This window comes from Schistocerca gregaria, chromosome 2 (genome assembly GCF_023897955.1).
Source record: "Schistocerca gregaria isolate iqSchGreg1 chromosome 2, iqSchGreg1.2, whole genome shotgun sequence".
In the NCBI taxonomy this organism is placed as follows: Eukaryota; Metazoa; Arthropoda; class Insecta; order Orthoptera; family Acrididae; genus Schistocerca; species Schistocerca gregaria.
Genome location: NC_064921.1, coordinates 475,346,146 through 475,370,556, shown reverse-complemented (window position 1 = coordinate 475,370,556; position 24,411 = coordinate 475,346,146). Strand labels below are relative to the sequence as shown.

The window sequence follows — 24,411 nt, the reverse complement described above, 5'->3', positions numbered from 1 at the left end:
CAGAAGCTCTCCTGCGAACCTTGCAGAACTAGCACTCCTGAAAGAAAGGATATTGCGGAGACATGGCTTAGCCACAGCCTGGGGGATGTTTCCAGAATGAGATTTGTACTCTGCAGCGGAGTGTGCGCTGATATGAAACTTCCTGGCAGATTAAAACTGTTTTAATCTGCCAGGAAGTTTCATAGCAGCACACACTCCGCTGCAGAGTGAAAATTTCAGACGGACATATTCCCTATTCTGAAAGGTTTCCAAGATAGAACACATTCAATGTGCAGTTTTATTAAAGGAACTGGGATTCATACACAACTGCTTTGAATCATACTTAACAGAGTGCAAAACGTTGTGCTGACTAATTCAAACGGTGTTGGAAAGGTAGCATATTTTAATGATTGGGGATAAATCACAAAGTGAGTCTACAGGCTTCAAATTTGGGTCTACTCCTATTTGTACAACAAAAATACATCCCAAGCAAAGAAACTGAAAGCAACGAGGCAGGTTGGGCTAGAGCAAAATCTCAAAGAGGTTGGATGGATAAGGCACATACTTGCGTGTTACTAGCCCAAAACAAATGTAGATTAAATATGTTCTGCCTCTGATCCCATCTTGAATTTGACATATGTCTAAAGAAGTTTTTCGCTTCAAATGAGCGTTCATGTCATATTCCTGAATACTGACCGGTTATCTTGGGACACCCCGTGTAACTATGACACAAATTTTTACAAAACTTCTTCGCTGATTGTGAATATTTGACATCAGCTGTTTTTGTGTATGGAAATTTCTGCACGAGTGGGACTCGAGCCCGCATTTCCAACTCACAGCAAGCTGTCGCCTGAACCACTTCGGCTATTCGTGCACGCTTCCTGGACCGATGTAAACCTCCATATGCCACACTGTCTACAGCCGCTAATACTCAATACATTACTTGGATTCCCGCAATAGAGAGAAAGAGAAAATAATGTTTTCAACGTTATTATCGTCGTTTTGCCCATGCAGGAATGTATGACATAGTTCATACATGCATAGTTCTTCGTATAATATCCTGTGGAAGTTAGTGTGGGTGCATGTGAAAATCTCTGTGCAGGATTCTACTTATACTCCCATCAGACAATCTCAGGTCAGCTGCATGTTTAAATGCTGAACGCTTTGGAGATAGCTGGACGGACCTCTCACGCGCGCCACGTTTTCCGGCGTTGTTACTGTCCGAAGTTGGCCAGTAGATTTTCTTTTTAGAGCAGAACCTGGAGTTCTAAAGTCCGATAACCAAACGCAAATAGTTTTCTATCAAGAACAGAATCGTGTCGGCTTAGTTCGAACCGAATGCTACATGCTCGCTGAGTAATCGCAGAGCCGCCATTATGAATATACACCTTGACAACTAAAGCATGATATCACCTAGCCAAGCCATTGCGCCTGCTCAAAATGGCACGTGCACCGCCATCGATCGATGCCCCCTCCACCTCTGTACCTCTATCACAGCTTGCACAGCGGGCTCTCCAGATACGGGAAGACTTTTTGCCAGACCCTGTATATTCCGTTATTGTTTTTATTCAAAAGGAGAGGACGCCTACTCATCATCGCCGAATTCGTCCAAATTCATGGTACATGTAGGGCGTGGAGAGACATGAAAGTGCCCCAGGTGGGAACTCCAGATGGCCAAGCGTTTGGAAATAAAAGGAATTTTTATATGGATCTATCACCATGTGCACCTTATCATTTGTCCCTGTGACAGTGTGTTTAGGAAGCGGTGTTTGCCTCCTCGGTCGCCGGCACAGTAGCTCAGCGTGTTCGGTCACAGGGTTAGCCGTCTTCTATAATAAAAAACTGAGTTAATGGAACGATTATGAACTTGAACAAGCGTCATAGGACGAACAAACAGAACGAACAATTACGAACAAAATGAGATTAAAAAAAGCGATAAGAGAACGAATTCGTATCGCCGCGGGTTCGACTCCACCCAGTGGCAAATATTTTTGTGCTCCTTGGCAAATATGCGACGAACTGTTACAAGATGAGGACGGATTACCAACGTGCAGTGTCAAAGTAATTCCCCCAAAAGTACGCCACTAGTGCAACCCTGCGATGAATTTTTTTATCGTCAGGTAAAAAGCCAAATAAAAATGTCAAAATTGCACTTACCTCATCGAGAAAGAAGAAGAAATCACTTCCCGAGAAGCTTGCATCAACCTACATTCCATTAAACATCACCAGCTATCCTCGCACGTATTCGGCGACATGCTGCGTTACGCTTGGTTCGCTGCTGGACTGTGCGATGAAAGAAGCTGTTTTCAGAACGTCAATCAAGTTCGTTTTTCTGTGGAGACAAAGAAACCATGTCACTGCATAATGGCGGCGTTTATATAGTGCGCAAGAAGCTGTCAAAATTGTTGCTTTCCCTGTTTCTTTGATGAATATCACTCCGGCACATATAATTGATCAGTTGCAAAAGAATGGAAGCATCGATTTACATACACGACTTTCCCGTGTACTTAACTACAATCCCTTATTAAATGTTTGGAGTCCTGCATTTCATCCTATGCTTATACTTTTTGTGCGTATATAAATTAATAAAATAACATATATGACGATGCGGTTAACTGTGACATCAGTAATGTATGCATTGTCAAAGAGCACAAAAATATTTACCACCGGGCGGAGTCGAACCTGCGATCCTTTGAATGCGAATCCCATCTCTTACTGTCTTTCTTTATCGTTGGCATTAACATCCGTTAAAGTTCGTTTGTTGATCCTTACATTCAGTTTTTTATTACAGAGGCCAACCAGCTCTCTCACCGAACACGCTGAGCTATCGTGCCGGCACCGCTGAGCCCAACACCCCTTCCTAAACACACTGTCACAGGGACAATTGATAAAGTGCACATGGTGATAGATCGTAACAAAATTCCTTTTATTTCCTAAATGCTTCGCCATCTGGAGTTTCCTCTTGTGGCACTTTCTCGTCTAGCCACGCCCTACATGTACCATTAATTTGGACGATTAGACGTCCCCTCCTTGTCAGATCGGTTTTCAATCAGATGTAAAACACTATTCTTCTCTGAGCTACAGCATTTACGTCTTTTGACCACAGAAACAAATATTCACGTAAGCTTTAAACAAGGAACGAGTCTGCAAATAGCCGAAAACCGAGCAGAAATAACGGGCTCTGCTTCCAAAATTGAAGGAAGTGTAAGTGCACAAGAAGCGGCATCAGAATCCTCGCTTTAGAAATCAAGCATCTGTAGGTTCAATACTGTTCACAGAGCACCAGCCGAGGATAGTTATAATGTACTCTCCAGTCCCAGTCTTTTAGACTCGCCAATATGGCGGACTATAGTCGTTGCCGCCTTTACTACTACGGCGTTAGGGCCTCTCCATCGACACTTGTTGTTAGAAACTGACTCAGCTATGACGCCCCGTCAGGTCGCCGCCCAGCCAGCCGCCGCTGCTGCAGGCGCACCTGGTGCTGACGCTGCCCACGGCGACTCTGCAGCCGACGCTGGAAGAGCTGCAGGCGGGCGTGGCGAAAACGCTGACCACGGCGCTCGACACGCATCGCAGCATTCTGCTCTGGGGGCAGCGCTCCACGGCCCCAGGCAAGCTAATACTACCCTGCGTATAACTGGAAACTACTGGTTCCCCTTATTCCGCCTCAGCTACACTATGCCGGCGATTACTGCACAAACAAGTTCTCCACGTACGTGTACACCACGTTTACTCTACCACGCAAACATAGGGGTTACACTCGTCTGGTGTGAGACGTTCCTGGATGTTCCACCGGGGGCCGAACCGCACAATAACCCTGGGTTCGGTGTGTGGCGGCGGAGTGGTGAAGTGGACTGCGGTAGTCCTCGTGAGTTAGTGGACCACTGCGGCTGCGGCGGGGACGGAGCCTCTCCGCCGTTTCTAGGCCCCCGGTTAAAATACAATACAACACTATCACGATTAAACCGCAGAATCGACTATGACAAAATTTTGTGGTGAGATAGCTTGAACGCTCAGGAAGAACATAAGCTACTTAAGAAGGTGTGTAGTACAACACATTTATTGATTTGAAGAACATTCCGCGAAATACAGAGGAATAATTAATCTTCAGAAAAGCAATTTACTCTTTGACTTTCGAACTTCATATTTATTAAAATAATTTTATTGCTTGATATGTTCTACAAATACGATTCAATTTAATGAATATAATGTTTATACAATCCTCTACCTGTTTAATCCTTACTCCCATACCAGCATCAGTCACAAATCCGTCACATTTTAGCCGCTGAGTGTCATGCGTTTTTTTTTATATAACTTCTTAGTTGCGTTCAAATTTTCGTGAACAGCTCGTGGTCACACGTTTGGCATTGCTGTTCAACGATCATGGGTTCCCGGGCACAATTCCCGACCAGACCGGTTTTTTCTGATCGCTTTAGATGTATGCGTTGTCCTCATCATTATTTTATCATAATCGACGGGCACCGAAGTGGAGTCAAATAAAAAATCTTCCATCAAGCTCCCGAACATCCCAACTGGGGGTCACCCGGCCAATAAAGCAATACGCACATTTCATTTCACTTTACTAAAACGCGAGCACAGCCGTGAGTAATAGCTAGAATACAATGCTTATATAATCCTCAGCATGTTTAATCCATGTCAGCTATACTTCCATACTAATATTATACATGCGAAAGTAAGTCTGTATTTGAAGTATTTACGACTAAACCGCTGAAACGATATCCACCAAATTTGTCGTGAGATAGCTTGAATCCTGATAAGAAAGATAGGCTACTTTACAAAGTATGTAGTACAATGTTTAATCCATATTTCCATACTAATACCAGTAATATTAATTGCGAAAGTAACTCACTCTGTTACGTTTTCACGACTGTACCGTTAAACCGATTTCGATGGTATTTGGTATGGAGACAGTCTTAGCGCTGAGGAAGGCCATAGGCTACTTTAGAAAATTGTATCTTTTTGAATACTGTTAACATTTCTTAATATGGTATACGAGGGTCTTCCCCATGAACCATGGACCTTGCCGTTGGTGAGGAGGCTTGCATGCCTCAGCGATACAGATAGCCGTACCGTAGGTACAACCACAACGGAGGGGTATCTGTTGAGAGGCCACACAAACGTGTGGTTCCTGAAGAGGGGCAGCAGCCTTTTCAGTAGTTGCAGGGGCAACAGTCTGGATGATTGACTGATCTGGCCTTGTAACAATAACCGAAACGGCCTTGCTGTGCTGGTACTGCGAACGGCTGAAAGCAAGGGGAAACTACAGCCGCAATTTTTCCCGAGGGCATGCAGCTTTACTGTATGATTAATGATGATGGCGTCCTCTTGGGTAAAATATTCCGGAGGTAAAATAGTCCCCCATTCGGATCTCCGGGCGAGGACTACTGAAGAGGAAGTCGTTATCAGGAGAAAGAAAACTGACGTTCTACCGATCGGAGCGTGAAATGTCAATTATCTTAATCGGGTAGGTAGGTTAGAAAATTTAAAAAGGGAAATGGATAGGTTAAAGTTAGATATAGTGGGAGTTAGTGAAGTTCGGTGGCAGGAGGAACAAGACTTCTGGTCATATGACTACAGGGTTATAAACACAAAATCAAATAGGGGTAATGCAGGAGTAGGTAATAATGAATAGGAAAATAGGAATGCGGGTAAGCTACTACAAACAGCATAGTGAAAGCATTATTGTGGCCAAGATAGATACGAAGCCCACACCTACTACATTAGTACAAGTTTATATGCCAACTAGCTCTGCAGATGACGAAGAAATTGAAGAAATGCATGATGAACTAAAAGAAATTGTTCAGATAGTGAAGGGAGACGAAAATTTAATAGTCATGGGTGACTGGAATTCGAGAGTAGGAAAAGGGAGAGATGGAAACGTAGTAGGTGAATATGGATTGGGGCTAAGAAATGAAAGAGGAAGCCGCCTGCTAGAATTGTGCACACAGCACAACTTAATCATAGCTAACAATTGGTTTAAGAATCATGAAAGATGGTTGTATACATGGAAGAACCCTGGAGATACTAAAAGGTATCAGATAGATTATATAATGGTAAGACAGAGATTTAGGAACCAGATTTTAAATTGTAAGACATTTCCAGGGGCAGATGTGGACTCTGACCACAATCTATTGGTTATGACCTGTAGATTAAAACTGAAGAAACTGCAAAAAGGTGGGAATTTAAGGAGTTTGGACCTGGATAAACTGAAAGAACCAGAGGTTGTACAGAGTTTCAGGGAGAGCATAAGGGAACAATTGACAGGAATGGGGGAAAGAAATACAGTATAAGAAGAGTGGGTAGCTTTGAGGGATGAAGTAGTGAAGGCAGCAGAGGATCAAGTAGGTAAAAAGACGAGGGCTAGTAGAAATCCTTGGGTAACAGAAGAAATATTTAATTTAATTGATGAAAGGAGAAAATATAAAAATGCAGTAAATGAAGCAGGCAAAAAGGAATACAAACATCTCAAAAATGAGATCGACAAGAAGTGCAAAATGGCTAAGCAGGGATGGCTAGAGGACAAATGTAAGCACGTAGAGGCTTATCTCACTAGGGGTAAGATAGATAGAGCCTACAGGAAAATTAAAGAGACCTTTCGAGATAAGAGAACCACATGTATGAACATTAAGAGCTCAGATGGAAACCCAGTTCTAAGCAAAGAAGGGAAAGCAGAAAGGTGGAAGGAGTATGTAGAGGGTCTGTACAAGGGCGATGTACTTGAGGACAATATTATGGAAATGGAAGAGGATGTAGATGAAGATGAAATGGGAGATACGATACTGCGTGAAGAGTTTGACAGAGCACTGAAAGACCTGAGTCGAAACAAGGCCCCCGGAGTAGACAACATTCCATTGGAACTACTGACGGCCTTGGGAGAGCCAGTCCTGACAAAACTCTACCATCTGGTGAGCAAGATGTATGAGACAGGCAAAATACACTCAGACTTCAAGAAGAATATAATAATTCCAATCCCAAAGAAAGCAGGTGTTGGCAGATGTGAAAATTACCGAACAATCAGTTTAATAAGCCACAGCTGCAGACGAATGGAAAAACTAGTAGAAGCCGACCACGGAGAAGATCAGTTTGGATTCCGTAGAAATACTGGAACACGTGAAGCAATACTGACATTACGACTTATCATAGAAGAAATATTAAGGAAAGGCAAACCTACTTTCCTAGCATTTGTAGACTTAGAGAAAGCTTTTGACAATGTTGACTGGAGTACTCTCTTTCAAATTCTAAAGGTGGCAGGGGTAAAATACAGGGAGCGAAAGGCTATTTACAATTTGTACAGAAACCAGATGGCAGTTATAAGAGTCGAGGGACATGAAGAGGAAGTAGTGATTGCGAAGGGAGGAAGACAGGATTGTAGCCTATCACCGATGTTATCAATCTGTATATTGAGCAAGCAGTAAAGGAAACAAAAGAAAAATTCGAAGTAGGTATTAAAATCTATGGAGAAGAAATAAAACTTTGAGGTTCGCCGATGACATTGTAATTCTGTCAGAGACAGCAAAGGACCTGGAAGAGCAGTTGAACGGGATGGACAGTGTCTTGAAAGGAGGATATAAGATGAACACCAACAAAAGCAAAACGAGGATAATGGAATGTAGTCAAATTAAATCGGGTGATGCTGAGGGAATTAGATTAGGAAATGAGACACTTAAAGTAGTAAAGGAGTTTTGCTATTTAGGAAGTAAAATAACTGAATGATGGTCGAAGTAGAGAGGATATAAAATGTAGACTGGCAATGGCAAGGAAAGCGTTTGTGAAGAGGAGAAATTTGTTAACATCGAGTATAGATATAAGTGTCAGGAAGTTATTTCTGAAAGTATTTGTATGGAGTGTATGGAAGTGAAACATGGACGATGAATAGTTTGGACAAGAAGAGAATAGAAGCTTTCGAAATGTGGTGCTACAAACGAAAGCTGAAGATTAGATGGGTAGATCACGTAACTATTGAGGAAGTATTGAATAGGATTAGGGAGAAGAGAAGTTTGTGGCACAACTTGACCAGAAGAAGGGATCGGCTGGTAGGACATGTTCTGAGGCATCAAGGGATCACCAATTTAGTATTGGAGGGCAGCGTGGACGGTAAAAGTCGTAGAGGAAGACCAAGAGATGAATACACTAAGCAGATTCAGAAGGATGTAGGTTGCAGTAGGTACTGGGAGATGAAGAAGCTTGCACAGGATAGAGTAGCACGGAGAGCTGCATCAAATCAGTCTCAAGACTGAAGACCACAACACCAATACGCGAGTGGCATGCAGATGACACTGGCGCGCCACTAGAACTCTACCTCAGCACGAATGTGGTGAATCGTTATACTTTTTAAATGTAATTAGAAAATATAATGTATTCTTTCAGATTCAAAGTACAGTAAACTAATGGAAACACACTTATTATGGACCTACATACTGCCACCGCAAACATTTTTTATACATACGGCTCGAAGCCCATATGAATACCGACATCCTGTCGAATACCTAACTTACTTACAGTCACTCATCATAACTCAACAACTGATATGAGACTGAAACAGCGGGTAACAGCTAGTTGTTAATAGAAGGATTTTTTCTCACTCGTCGGCCTTTTCTGTCGCTCAGCAATAGTTTTACCCGCCCCCGGTAGCTGAGTGGTCAGCGCGACGGAATATCAGTCCTAAGGGCAAGAGTTAGCTTTCCGCAGCGCTACGGCGAGGACGTCTTGTTTACGTCCCGTCCGTGCGGTCGTTAGCGCCCGTAGTTGTTTACTACTGCGTTGCCTCTAATAGAGTCCATCACTACCTACGCAACATGACACATCCATACAGACACACCACCATAAAGATCAGTTTTCAACCCGATCATGCACGACCGCGAGCTTTTGAAGTGTGACGTTTTCTACGTGACGACGTTAAAATTAAACCGCGAGACATAATTGGTATCCATCTCTCTAACACGAGCAGTGTTGTCTACGTCAAGTTTGTTAAGTGACGAGGTGTGCAACAGAATCGTGCGCAACATGCGAACGATCTTAATTTCAAACATTCTGATGGCCATATTGGGGCGGTCTCTATCGATCACTCGGGGCTTGGCCTCCGTACGATACGCGTCTTCGAACTTCCTTTCGAAGAACCACCGGACGTAGTCACCGCGGCTTTCCAGCCCTACGGCAGAGTGATCAGCCATATGGCCAAAAAATGGAACACCTTTACAACGTACCCCGTTCTTAACGGGGTACGACAGATCAAAATTGAATTGACCAAACATGTACCGTCATATCTTGTCATCTGCGGATGTAGGGCGATCATTATGTATGACGGTCAGATTGTCTCAGACGCCGGCTTACTCAAATCCCGACAGGTGAATCTATGACTCCTCCTACAGTGACGACCATCCCTCTCAATTACGCCGAAGTTTCACGGGCAAGCAAGCCTTTCCGATGCTGACCACATTCGTCCGATAGCCGCCCCCGATATCGAGACCATGATGGATTCTGCAGTCCAGTATCCGGCCTCTACAACGGCGCTTCCACCTGAAGATAATCACCGACCGATCTTGCAAGAAGGCGTGGATGGCAGGATGGACATTGACTCACGGTTTGTGCCGACAGCGGCTTTTCTTCCAGACACCGGAGCAGCTGAAGAAATCCACCCACATTCGGGTACTGAAACACACGTCCGTAAACAGCGTTCCCCGCGAAAACACAAGAGACGACGGCGTGCTCCATCGGACAAGTGTTTGCAGCGATCGTCTGCCATGGACTGTGGACATTCCGACGACGGTACCGGCGGTACAGAGGCCGCTGTAACCTCAAACTCAACAGATTGCCATGGTGACGGCTTCAGCCCCTCCGACCCCACAGAACAGCAGGATCACAAGCAGACAGCCGCTGCCGATTCCCAGCCAGTAGAGCTGATGGAGTCAGCACCGAGTGCCGCAGCAGCCACTAACAGCCACAAACAGCCGATGGTATTTCATGGTGACTGGGCGGACGACTGTGAGGTAAACTCCTTGCCCATCGTGTCGGACGGCACGGGGGAAATTTACCCCACCAGTGTTGATACTTTCCCGCCATCAGATACAGTGATGAGACAGCCTTACAAGGGTATTGATGGTCAACACGGGTGCTATGGATAGAACTCAAACTTATCGCGTTGCAACTATAAACATCAACACTATACGGACGCGCTTCGGGATATGTTGAATTCTGCTTCCATCGATACAGTCCTTCCCCAGGAAGTGTACGTCGACGACTTCCCAGGCATGTACGGTTACGATGCTTGCGTCTCTCCAGCTTCCCCTACAGGCAGCGGTGTCGCTGTACTTCTTCGGGAAGGGATAGTCGCGGACGATATCCTCTCACAGTACTGGGTGTCCGCCTTATCAATATCTAGGCACCTTCCGGGACGGACAAACGTCGCGAACGTTCACGATTCTTTGCGGAAGACGTCGCCCCGCTCTTCCAAGGCCGCCACGACCATCTGGTGTTTGGAGGTGACTACAATTGCGTATTGGCGCTCAGAGACCAACTCCCACATCATAATCCGTGCCCTGAACTCGAGACGCTAATTCGAGACCTGCAGATGGTGGACACTCGAGAACATCTTCACGGCCACCGACCGGGATTCACACACTTCACGAGTCACTCTTCCAGTCGCATCTACCGGATTTATGTCTCACGCACTCTCGCCGCTGGAACACAGGATGCGGAACTGTTGCCTGCATCCTTCTCGGACCAGTCAGCTTACATTTGTGCCGTCACCCTGCGGTGGCAACAAGTGTGGAGAAGCCGCAGCCCGTGGATATTAATCGCTCACCTGTCGTACCCAGATTGCCGCCAAGCCGTTGAGGATACGTGGCATTCGTGTGGAAATCGCCTCCCTGCATGTCCCACAACGATCCGCTGGTGGTTGGACTGCGCCAAACAGGCACTGAGGCGAACGTTGATAACCTACGGTCGTGACCACGCTGCTTGGAGTAGACATACACTCGACTTTTACTTCAGGGTACTGCGCGACTGCGATGCTATGGCGCCGTCTCCGGAACGACAAACAGCGATCCACCGTGGCAAGGCTCAGATCATCGCTAATATGCGACGCGGCCTAGAGGGGATGGTCATCCGCTCGAGGACGCAGGATCGGATACCGAGCGAACGCCCGTCGAGGTTCCACGTCCTTCGTGAACGTAAACGACGCCAACGAGCGCTGATACGCTTCATCGACATGGAGGACGGTCGTCGCCTCAGCACACAACAAGACATAGACACAGCGTTCTACGATCATTATTCCCAGCTCAATTCCGCTCAGACCCCTGATTCGACAGCACTGGAGGACGTCTCGCAGACGATTTACGGCACCGTCACCCCAGCAATGGAAGCGGCCTTGATGGAAGAAATTACAGAAGACGAAGTGATCGACGCCATTAGAAAATGAGCTGTCAACAAGTCTCCGGGTCCTGATGGCCGCCGGCCGCGGTGGTCTCGCGGTTCTAGGCGCGCAGTCGGGAACCGTGCGACTGCTACGGTCGCAGGTTCGAATCCTGCCTCGGGCATGGATGTGCGTGATGTCCTTAGGTTAGTTAGGTTTAAGTAGTTCTAAGTTCTAGGGGACTAATGACCACAGCAGTTGAGTCCCATAGTGCTCAGAGCCATTTGTACCTGATGGCCTCCCCTTGGAATTTTACCGGACTTTTCAATATTTATTAGCCTCCCGATGGACGGACGTCTGTCGCGAAATACTATCCCCGGAAGTGCCGCTCCCTGCGGCCCTTGTGGAAAGGATGATTATTCCTATTCACAAACCATCCGGTGGCTCAGGACTGCAGGGCTACCGCCCGTAGACGCTATTGAACTGCGACCTTCAGATCTTTTCTCGACTGTTGGCGGCGCGGATACACCAGACTTTACGAAATGTTATCTCACACGATCAAACGTCATTAGGAGGCGACAATAATATTCAATCAGCACTCAGTGCATGTCGTGACTTGATCTAACTGGCGAGGGCATGTCGTCTGAAGGGTGCACTGGCGGCAATCGATTTTAGTCAAGCTTTCTACCGAGTGGACCACGACTATTTGGAAGCGGTCCTCCAACATATGTGGTACCCACAGCCATTCGTCACTCTCGTCATGCGACTACTCCGTGGCGCGACGTCTAAGGCGATCGTCAACGGCCGACCTACGCAGCTCCTCACCATTTCTCGATCGATACGCCAAGGCTGGCCTCTGTCCACTTTACTTGACGCTGCGGCCATGGGACCACTCCTCTGCGGCCTACGCCAACGACTAACGGCTATGACGTTACGAGGCCACACTTTCCGATGTGAAGCGTACGCTGACGACCTGGTGATTGTCATCCGCAACGGCGACGACACCGCTAGCGCACTGAATCGGATAGCGAAATATAGCATGGCCACTGATAGTCGTATCAACGTCGCAAAATCGGTGGCGTTGAACATCGGGGTCGGATTGTCTGAGAACAGTGTCACCCCGTTACAGCTCAGAGATAGTTTGAAATGCCTCGGCATTGATTCCACAGACGATATACGACGAACCGCTGCTCACAACTTTCCACGGCTTTTACGAAATGTTCGGACTGGAATTGCCAACAACCGCCTACGAGCCATGGACATCGTCCAAAGCACCCAGTATGTCAACACACATTTAGCGTCACGCATTCCACACATCGCCCAGATATTACCTATACCGGTGATGTTAGCTCTCCGTATACTTGCGACTTTGGGGTCCTTCGTGAGTTCAGGAATACTTTTCAAGATCAAATATGAGACTTTCACCCTTCCCCCGGATCGGGGAGGGCTTGGACTTTATCACGTTCATGACATAGCGGTCGATCTATTTGTGAGCACATTAATCAAACTATGGCACCGCCGTCCGGACAGTCTGACCAGTTTGTCAATAGAAGAACTAGCACCGCCCTCCCTGTTGCCATCTGTGCCGATACACCACGTCCCCTCCTCGCTCTTCTACATCGGTGTCTTTTACCTCGAACTAAGTTACGTTCGACTTGCCTTACCAGCGACTCAACTTGCGACTCAACTTGCGACGGCAAAGACGGTTTATCGGGTCCTGCAACGTGGACGACCCGATAACGTCGTGGAGAGGAAGCACCCGAACGTCACTGGCGAGTAGTGTGGAGGACAATTCACCACGTAACACTGGACACTGACGTCACGGCGATATGGTACATCACTGTCAACGGTGAGCAGATGACCAGATCAAGGCTATATGCGATCCATATGGTAGACTCACCCACGTGCACGAGCTGTGGCGTTCAAGACAACGATGATCAACGTCTTAGCTGTGGCGAGTCTATGGCAGTGTGGCACTTAGTGAGGCAAATGTCAGCATACTTCCTTCGAGTAACGCCGAATCATATCGACCCCAAGACTATCTTATTCTCGGATGAGACGTATTACCCACGCACTAAAACTAATGCAATGACGTGGCTTCGTAGACATGCAGTGCATTATTTGTTTCAGGACGGCGCTAAGGACAATTTAGACTTTTGAAACTATTCGCAGAAACGATATCGCAAGATCCTCCGTAACCCAAAGTATCGACAATATTTTTCCATTTATTTGTGGAGTTCGTTCCACGACCCTCCACGTAGCTGGAACATCACGGGTAAGAGAAGCTGAAATTACAGGACGATGATATAACACTACACGGTACAACGTGGGATCTACCTTGGTCATTACGAGAAGTCATACCTGTATGATACAGCAGATGGAGAGTTTCGTCGTGAACCCTCACACTCCGTAGCAGTATTTGCCCCATTTCCTCTTTTTGTCCTCGGTGCGAAAATGACTTCGCAAAATAAATAAATAAAATAAAAAAATTAATTAAAAAAGGGCCCTCGTTCGATTTCCGGCTGGGTCGGAGATTTTCTCCGCTAAGGAACTAGGTGTTGTGTTGTCCTAATCATCATTATTTCATTCCCATCGACGCGCAAGTTGCCGAAGTGGCGTCAAATCGAAAGACTTGCACCCGGCGAGCGGTCTACCCGACGTGATACCCTAGTCACACGATATTTATTTATTTAGCAACAGTTTGATGTTCATTACCTTATCATTTTTATGAAATTATATTCTGCCAAGCACTTAAGTGCTAATTGCAGAGAAGACACGTAGCTGTAGATCTTCAATGCCACGTCACTTGATCCTCTCAAGGCGGCTGCCCTCTTTCTCTCTCTCTCGCTCTGTCTCTCTATCTCTCTCTCGCGCGCACGCGCGTGCGCTTGCACACGCACACTCACTCACTCACTCACTCACACACACACACACACACACACGCGCGCGCGCGCGCGCGCGTGCGCGCGTGCGTGCCTACATACACACACACACACTAAAATTCGATGTATGAACAGCAGTCAACATGAGTGACTTAGAAGTAGATATGATCGGTGTAGCGCCCGCAGCTCGTGGTCGTGCGGTAGCGTTCTCGCTTCCCGCGCCCGGGTTCCCGGGTTCGATTCCCGGCGGGGTCAGGGATTTTCTCTGCCTAATGATGACTGGGTGTTGTGTGATGTCCTTACGTTAGTTAGGTTTAATAAGATGTAAGTTCTAGGGGACTGATGACCATAGATGTTTAGTCCCATAGTGCTCAGAGCCATTTGAACCATCATCGGTGTAGCGAAGCAGTTCCAATTTATTAATGAAGGCAAAGCTTCCGGTCCGGAATGTATACCTGTTAGGTTCCTTTCAGAGTATGCTGATAAAATAGCTCTTTACTTAACAGTCATATACAACCGCTCACTCGACGAAAATTCCGAACTTAAGGACTGGGAAGTTGCACAGGTCACACCAATACTCAAGAACGGAAATTCGACTGGTCTGCTGAATTACAGACCCATCTCACTAACGTCGATTTGGAGTAAGAATTTGGAACATATACTGCGTTCGATCATTATAAGTTACCTCGATGAAAACGATCGGCAAGTAGTGAGCACGGATTCAGAAAATATTGTACTTACCTAGTACCACTAGCTCTTTATTCACGTTAAGTAATGAGTGATATCGACGGATGTTACAAGGCCAGATCAGTTAATCATCGAGACCGTGGCCTCTGAAACTACTGAAAACGCTGCTGCCCTCTTCAGGAACCACACGTTTGTCTGGCGTCTCAACAGACGCCCCTCCGTTGTGGTTGCACCCACCGTAGAGTTATCTGAATCACTGAGGTATGCAAGCCACCTCACCAACGGGAAGGTCCATGATTCGCTCCAAATAATGAAAAAGTGAGGTCATTCATATGAGTACAAAAGGAATCCTCTAAATTTGTGTTACACGATAAATCTCACAAATCTAAAGGCTCTGAAATCAATTAAATATTTAATGATTACAGCCACGAATAGCTTAAATTGGAACGATCACATAGTTTATATAATGCTGTGGAGGAAGTGAACCAAAGACTGTGATTTATTGACAGAACACTCAGAAATGCAACAGATGTAATAGTGAAGAGACTAGCTACCCTGCGCTTCTGATCCAAATTCTGGAGTATTGCCGCACGGTCCGGGATCCACATCAGATAGGATTAATGGAGGACATCGAAAAAATTCAAAGAAGAGCAACTCGTTTGGTATTATCGTGAAACAAGGAAGAGAGTGCCATGGATATAAAAGCGAGGTGGGCTAGCAGTCATTAAAACAAAGGCATTTTCTGTTACGGCAGTATGTTTTCACGAAATTTAAGTCAAGAACTTTTTCCTCTGAAAGCAACAAAAATAAATGATCGTATTAATAAAATGAGAGAAATCAGAGCTCGTACGGAAAGATTTAACAATTCATTTTTCCCGCACGCTGTTCGAGAGGGAAACTGTAGAGAAATAGACTGAAAGTGGTTCGATGTACGCTATGCCAGACACTTAATTGCGAATTGCAAAGTAAACATATAGATGGAGATGAATTAAAGGAAACCATATGTAACTAGGTCGTTAGAATCTTTATCATATACTTTAGAAAATTAAACCTCCTGCTCGGAACTGATGATGCGAGAAGCTGCAGTGTGGCGTGGTTTTTATCGATGACACCTTTCCTACATCCCAAGAACTTGGCTGATTTTCAGTGTTTTGCAGGCAGTGAAGGGACTTTAGTTCTCGCCTGGCCAGGATTTCAGCAGTCCAAAATTAAATCCATTTGGTTTTTAAAAAAAGCTTAATCTTCGATATTAAAAGTTGTATCATTTGTAGTCAGTCGCGCGGAACAGTGAAAGGCTCCGCGAATGAATACTTAGTCTCATACTAAGTACAAAAACACTCGCCACCAATACAACGAAATGACAGCCCTGCTCAGTAACACACACATTCCTTTCGCGATCTTTATGGAGTAACTGTACACTGTTTGTAACTGTCGTCGTAATGTTTGTTTGTAAATTCTTCAGTATATGTGGAGTCTTTGTACTAACACTGTACTTAATGTACTCTAAACATTTACCATTGTACCACTTACTGGGCGAAGTGTAAAGTAGTTGCAGCTCTGAATTTGCATTCAGGACTATCGGGATTCAAAACCCTGTTCACCCAGCTCTCCTGAAGCTCATTGACAGGATATATTTCTCATAAATGTGTATTTTTGTTTCTTGTTGTGGAATTGAAATTAACGGGTGATACTTGTCTCATTATTTACAGAGGGTGCCGACTTCGCTGCAATAGCATCTTATGGCAAGAACTACTTCCGCAGCGTCATCGCTGACAACGATGTGGACCGCACGATGTCGACACTGAGGAATGTTGTCACAATGCTCAAACCGGAAGTCAACAAACTCATAGATGTAGGTTATGAGTCGTGTATCTTAAATCAGATTTTGGGTTTCTGAAATCATCCAATTACCCAATGGTCAAACTGAAATTCAAGTCCCATATATCCTATGCTGGTAGTTGATTATAACGCAATGTATTATAGAACGAATATAATAAAAGCCTGTTGCAGGCAGACAAGAATACTCGATGTAGAAATAGTATCAAAATTTCCGATCTGCAACTGACTTACTGAGAGAAATAAACAGTTATCTACTGCAGATCGCTGTGCCTTCATAGGTAGGCCTTGTGCATGAAAGACGCGGGAAAGAATAATGTTCACCTTCATTCTTTTCAAACGCTACGCAGTCTCCCTTCTATGCTATACTGTTAAAATCTCACTTATTATTGTCGTAGCCATTACTAGCCAGCATTCCACTCCCACTTGTATATTTAGATTTTCTTTGAATTTTGTAACCTCTAGAACAGATGATACAATAACTCTAGACACTACTTTTAGAAGTGAGACTTATTTTAATCATGAGAATGGTGCTTAATCTCCGTGGCTGTGGATTAAATTTCTGATATAAATCTAACAACCAGACACTGCCCTATTTCTTTATTTCTTCTAGTATAATTGAGACTATTTTCACCAAATGAACCAAAGATATGGGCACTTGTAAGGAAAACTTCCCATCGTACCCCCCTCAGGCATATTGATAAGCTGGCCCAATGGATACCCCGTCAAAAACTGAACATAGATAAAGCATGAAAACAGGAAGAAGATGTATTGGACTGTGAAAGCCAGAAACTATTGCGTCGTGGTTAAGTGGCTACCGACACGGTAGCTCAGCATATTGGGTCGGAGGGTTAGCAGCCCTCTGTAATAATAAAAAAAAAAACTGAGTGAATGGATTAACGACGAACTCCAATGGGTGTCATGGGACGTCCGCCCCGAACAAACGCAACGAACATTAACGAACAAAATGAAAATTTTAAAAAAATGGTCACCGTGTTGGACTGTCAAGCTGCCGAACCGTGTACAAAACTCCCTCGTGCCACTATTTTATTTTGTTTATCACAACGTTATGAACTGTTCGTCCGGTCATTGAAATGTTTGTTCTCTTTCTGTAGTATTCGCAGCTGTCATACTATATATTGGTTACAGAATATGCGTCATATGGGATTGAATAATGAGAACAGGCGAGATACCACATAGACGTGTCGCATAAATGAAAACAACAAATAAATGGGTGTGAACTAGGTTACAAACAGGAATTCAAGAGTGAAAACTTCTAAAACGGAATGCAAATTCAGAAACGTTAAAAACATATTTTTTCATAGAGCACATAGAAACTATGTGATTGTGAAACCGTTGCGTTGATTTGTTGCAGCATATGTGAGAAATTACTGTTTTCATCATTTTGTTGGAAGTGATCACATTCACATTAATACGAACACCTAAATCGAGCAAGTAGGAACGTCTCACTCACTTGCGAAGCGTACGAATTAGGTGCGTCAATAAGAGATTCCTATCATATGGCACACGTACTATTACTAATGCAGTGTATGACACACCAGACGTGTTTTCTGGTTGAGGAACAGCAGAGGAAAAAAATGAAATTTGCATGGGAGAGCGCTAAACACTGTTCGTCCGCTTTATATTCCAACACCGTGACCTCTTAACCACGGTGCCTAGACTGTTTCCGCCTCGTCAATATTGCACTTCTCCATGGACTGTTCACTGTTCCTGTTTTGCTTGTTTTTCACAGTTCAGTACACGTACACCTTCTTCCTGTTTTCATGCCTGATATGTCTTCCGTTTTTGATAGGCTGTCCACTGCGCCCTCTTACCACTAAATGTGAGAGGGGTGCGATGGGCAATTTCCCTTGTTAGAAATAGCCCTCGTTTGATGTGTGAAAGGTCTGGAAATATGGCAGTCAACGTAAGACCACAATGAGCACAGACGTACCGGTGTACAAAATAGTACAAAGCAAAAGACAGCGTTAGGAAGCTACAGGTGAGTCAAAAAAGAAGTTCCGGAAATGAGGTGTTTATAGCAAGTTTTGCATATTATTTCGATAATTTCCTATACACTGAGGGCCGCCTTATTTACAGCACCACTTCTATTAGTAGTAATCTACAATCGCAGTCGCCAGAACTTCTCAAAAATTATAATCACTAATATCTCATATTATTGGCACATATACATATCCATGAATACAGCTGTCTTTCTCTCTCTATCTCTCTCTTTCTCTCTCTCTCTCCCCCTCCCCTCCCCTTCCCTCCCCCACCCACACTAACGCACACCAACATACACTCTCACATACGAAAGCATTCCAAAGCGTGCGTCCGGTTTTTGGGAGGTTTATCTTTGTTCTAAGTCAAATGAACTGTAACTTTTCGTGATTATTTCCTCCCATTTATCTCCAGTTGGGAGCCTCTCAGTCCCAACCCGTCTGAATCGAGGATCTGTAATGTAACGAATCTCAACATTTTGCTCTACCTCTGGGAATAGACAAAGAAAAATACGAATCATTCAACAAAAACCACGTTATTTCGGCAAATAAATATTGTTGTACCTCTGTAAATACCAATGATAAAACCATATTGCTCGTGGTAGTGTTTTCCATGCTCGTTGTATGTTTTTCTTGTTTTCAGCATTATTTGACGTATGCTTACTTGTGGGATGATGACCGAGAGGAGAAAGTCATAAAATTTGTGGAAAAGGATCCAATTATACAGGAGATAAAGGAAGAATTTGAGAAATATGAAGAGACAAGCGAACAGATAAGGAGAATTCCGGACGTACACGTCATAAGAACGCTGGAAATTGTCATGGGTAAGCATACACGAAAGTTCCTTAATATTTATATTGTGAATCAAATTTATTACATCCTCTAATTGGTGCAGTGTAAATCGACACTCTTGTTTACAAGAGGAATTGGAAATTACACATTGACTTGTGTGAGGTTACTTCTTTTAAGTACAACGAAACACAATGTGTACAGAAAATACACGAACGGAAATTACCTCCACGAATTTCTCATGTAAGTTCTTTTCGGTATTTCGCCCAGGCGCGAAGCTAGTGTTCGATTCGGGAGGTAAGGGGGGAGGGGAGTCAAATTTGTTATTTAAGTTGACTTTCAAAATGTGGTTCATCGTTGTGTCTCTTTTGAGAGACCCCGGATGAGAATAATTCCTACACCCACTCCAGAGCTTTTTTCCTGTATGTAGACTACTTTCACTGTAGATATCCATGTCTACAGTGACCACCTCTCTCCCCATAGCGCCGCGCCCGGTCCGGTAGCAGCGCAGTTAGAGGTGCCATATCTACGAGGGTCGGTCAAAAAGTAATGCCTCCCATTTTTTTTCTACTTAAAAAAATTAAGTTAAGTGAAAAATTTGAATTTGGCGCCATTCCTCAAACCTTCTTCTGCAATCCACTGCAGTAGTAACTTTCTGTGTCAACAGGTGGCAGCACAGCAGAAGTTTGTAAGATGGCCGACATCGATGTTCGTTTGAGACAGCGTTGTGTGATTGAATTCTTGAATGCAGAAGGTGAAACGCCCATACGCATTCATGAAAGACTGAAAAAGGTGTATGGTATTGTGACAGTGGATGTCAGCACTGTTAGACGATGGGTTCGTCGTTGTAAGGAAGCTGAAGGGCAAACACCGTTGACTGACGAAAAGCGGAGCGGCAGGCCGGTGAGTGCAGTGACTCCACACAACATTCAGCAAGTTTATGACATCATTCGTGGTGACCGTCGGGTGACTGCAGATGAAGTGTGTCGCATTATTTCTCTTAGTAAAGGCAGTGTGATCACGATTATTAAACAATTGGGGTACTCAAAAGTTTGTGCACGGTGGGTTCCAAGAATGTTAACCGATCAGAATAAAGAGGCAAGGAAAACAATAGCCTCCCAACACTTGCAGCGCTTCCGTTTGGAGGGAGATGAGTTCCTGAAAAACATTGTGACCGGGGACGAAACATGGGTGCATTTTTTTGAACCCGAATCAAAGAGGCAGTCAATGGAGTGGCGTCACACAAGCTCGCCGAGGAAGAAAAAATTCAAAACTGTGCGATCGGCAGGGAAAGTTATGGCAACAGTTTTCTGGGATACAGAGGGTGTGATTCTGGTTGATTTTTTGGAGCAGGGATGCACAATAAATTCTGTTCAATACGTTACAACTCTCAAAAAACTTAAAGCACGTCTTCAGCGAGTTCGCCCAACAAAATCAATGGCAGATGTTCTTCTTTTGCATGACAATGCAAGACCACACACCAGTCGTCACACCTCTGACGAGATTGTCAAAATTGGATGGGAAGTTTTGCCTCATCCCCCATACAGCCCTGACCTGGCACCATCAGACTTCCATCTGTTCGGGCCACTAAAAGAAGCTCATCGTGGGATTCATTTTGAAGATGAGGAGGCCGTCAAAACATCCGTGCATCAATGGCTTAGGAAGCAGAGCTGTGATTTTTACCGTGCTGGGATACATGCCCTTGTTCAAAGATGGACCAAAACTGTAGAGATGGGCGGAGATTACATTGAAAAATGACAAAATGATCCTCAATGTTGTGGTTTTCAACCTATGTAATTGCATTTAAATTTCCTGACAATTAAACGTAGAAAAAAAAAATAGGAGGCATTACTTTTTGACTGACCCTCGTATATCTCGGTTTGCGCCTCCCCTCCCCCCCCCCCCCCCCGCTGGAGATTCGAGTCCCCCCTCGACCATGGGTATGGGTGTGTGTGTGTTGCTCTAAGCATAAGTTAGTTTAAGTACCGTATAAGTCTAGGGATCGATGACCTCAACAGTTTCGTCCCTAAGGAATTCACAAAAATTTGACCATTTCTCTCCAAAGCCTACATTCCGAGAACAAATATAACTTGTCATTACTCACTTTTAATATGCCATGGATGTCTAAGGTTTTGTTATAATATTACTAATAAAAATATACAAGATGATTTTTTCCACAGTGTGCAAACTCTGGGGATTGATTTATGAAAAGACACGAAACAAAAACGGTCTAATGAACTTATGTCGGAAAATACACGGTTTCCATGCTAGAGACCATTTATTCAGTCATATATTGTTACAGAGACTACGGTCTAATACGCGCTCTACCATACAGCCACAGTAACAGTATGTGCTGAAAATAGTTTCCATGCGCCTCAACGCATGCGTGTACGCGCCGTAGCATGTTCTGCCTCACACGTTCACATTGGCCAAGCTGCATACGAACAGTGTTAAAGGCAGCATGAACACGCTGCTCCAGTGTCTCCACTTCTGGGATGGGCTCTACATAAGCCATACTTTTGAGATGGCCCCATAACCATAAATCGCACGGGTTGAGATCTGGTGAACGAGCAGACAATGCTTATCAGATCCATCGACCAGGGAAGACACGATTGAGAAGCGCCTGGGCGTTAACAGCGAAGTGGGCTGGAGCACTATCATATTGCAGCCACATAACCCTTCGAATCGTCAATGGCACTTCTTCCAGCAGGCGAGGTAAAGTCAACCACAAGAAACGATACTCCCGGCCTGTTAGTGATGTGGAAGAGAGACTGGTCCCAAAGCACGGTCGCCGATTATACCGGACCACACTTTCCGGCTGCACCGATGCTGATGATTCGCTGTCACCTTACCATGGTGGTTCTGCATACTATCTCACAGATGACTGCTATGAAAGTTGAAGATACCACTCCGCGTAAAAGTGGCCTCATCTGTGAATAGGATGGGTGATACAAATCCCGGAATCGTGGTCGCCTGGTGAAGAAACCAGTGACAAAACTGCTCCCGATGTGGAAAGTCTTTCGCTAGTAAGCCCTGCACACGCTGTAAGTGATAAGGGTAGTAGCAAATGTCACGGAGAATGTTCCACATAATCGTCTGGCTTACCCTGTACTGGCGGGCCAACTGCCTGGTACTGACATGGCGGTCGCCTTCCGCAGTGTTAATAATATTTTCCTCAAAGTCTGGTATCCAGTCATTTCGGGTACGTCCTTCATGATTTCCTGCCTCCTGAAATGACCCTGTCTCAGACAAACGGCGAAACACTGTTGCAGACATTGAATGCTGCCCACCACCCGTTGCCACTGGCCTTTCCGTGAGTAAACACTACAAGCTGAATCAGCAAGAGAAGTGAGTCTGATACAGCATTACCAATCATTATGGCAGGAGAGAGCGCTAGGGTATGACTTATGACGAACAGTACCGCCCTCTAGAAGGAAACCAATATTGTAACTGCGGCTTCATGGTGCAGCGCGTATTAGACCGCAGTCTCTGTAACAAAGCATGATTGAATAAATGGTCTCTAGCATGGAAACCATGCATTTCCGGACCTAAGTTCATTAGACCCTTTTGTTCCGTCTCTTCTCATCGATCAGTCCCTAGAGTTTGCACAATGTGGAAAAACTCACCCTGTATATGTAAAATATTTTAACGTAGTAGTAAAAAATTAATAATTTGTTTACATGAGGACTTACTACCTGGCTATAGCACAACTCGAAGAAATTGGATATTTGTGGTAAGTTCCTATGGGACCAAACTGCTGAGGTCATCGGTCCCTACGCTTATATACTGCTTAATCTAACTTAAACTAACTTACGCTAAGGACAACACACACACCCATGTCCGAGGGAAGACTCGAACCTCCCACGGGAGGAGCCGAGCGAACCGTGGCAAGGCGCCTTGGACGGCGCGGCTATCCCGCAGTAACTCGGAGAAATTGCTTTACAGAGTAATTATAACTTGAAAAGTACTCGTCCAATACATGAGCCGTGCAGTTGATTTAAGGTGTCTAATATTAACCTAATTTCATAACTTTGCCAACGCCATAATTTAGCCTCTTTAAAACCCAAGAGTTATTAGTATTTCAAACATGACTATGACTATGAATTTGTCAACAAGTAAATGAGGGAAAGCTGATTTCTTAGGTTGTTTCCGATTCTTTTCTTCACTAAAATGTCTTTAGTTTTTGCTACACTAACGTGTCGGTATTGCTGTTAGCATTGAGTATGGCGAGGAAGTACGGTCAACATGTAAATGATCCGGCTGGTAAGGCCGCAAGCCCACTCACGTGGGAAGGCCCTCAGGAAAGTAGCTAAAATGTAGAAGTTCTCATCCTTTGCGAAACACTTAGTCTTCATGCTACTTTATTGCCCATAATTATAAGTTTAAATGATTTTGATAACTTGTTTGGAGGAGGTCATGATGCGCTTGACCGCCCCATTGGATTGTCACCTCGTTCTGGCGGAGGGAGTCGTTGGTATTACACGTTAGCGAGACGTGTTGCCATATTCAAGTGACTGTTAAGGAATGTACTGAGACGTCTTTTTACCCCTCGTCGATGGTCCAAACCCAGGTGCCAGCTGCCGTGATGGAGATTGTTGCCTGCTGTTGTGCCTGTCAGTGAGGTCACATCCCGCTTCATTCTGCGCCCACATCATACCTAGTGCTTTGTTAAGACGACACCCTCTATCTTTGCCAAATTCCTCCCAATTCTGGTTTATACTACTTCAAGTCTACAGTTCCTGATGACAGAGGAGTACTTTCTATCTTTATATATATATATATATATATATATATATATATATATATATATATATATATATATATATATATATATTTATTCCGTGGTGTGGCCAGATTCGGCCAGATT

The 24,411-nt window shown here is 44.7% G+C and overlaps 1 protein-coding gene across 1 annotated transcript in view; it reads left to right on the top strand.

The window, feature by feature from the left end:
• Window positions 1-24,411, top strand: part of LOC126335843 (dynein axonemal heavy chain 8-like) — a gene marked incomplete at its 5' end in the record, with an annotated part of 446,097 nt that overhangs the window by 85,569 nt on the left and 336,117 nt on the right. The window contains 4 exons of the mRNA XM_049999312.1: window positions 3,418-3,590; window positions 9,808-10,089; window positions 16,629-16,771; window positions 19,399-19,579. Of these exons, the coding sequence (XP_049855269.1) occupies window positions 3,418-3,590; window positions 9,808-10,089; window positions 16,629-16,771; window positions 19,399-19,579 (779 nt within the window). The remainder of the gene's footprint in view (window positions 1-3,417; window positions 3,591-9,807; window positions 10,090-16,628; window positions 16,772-19,398; window positions 19,580-24,411) is intronic.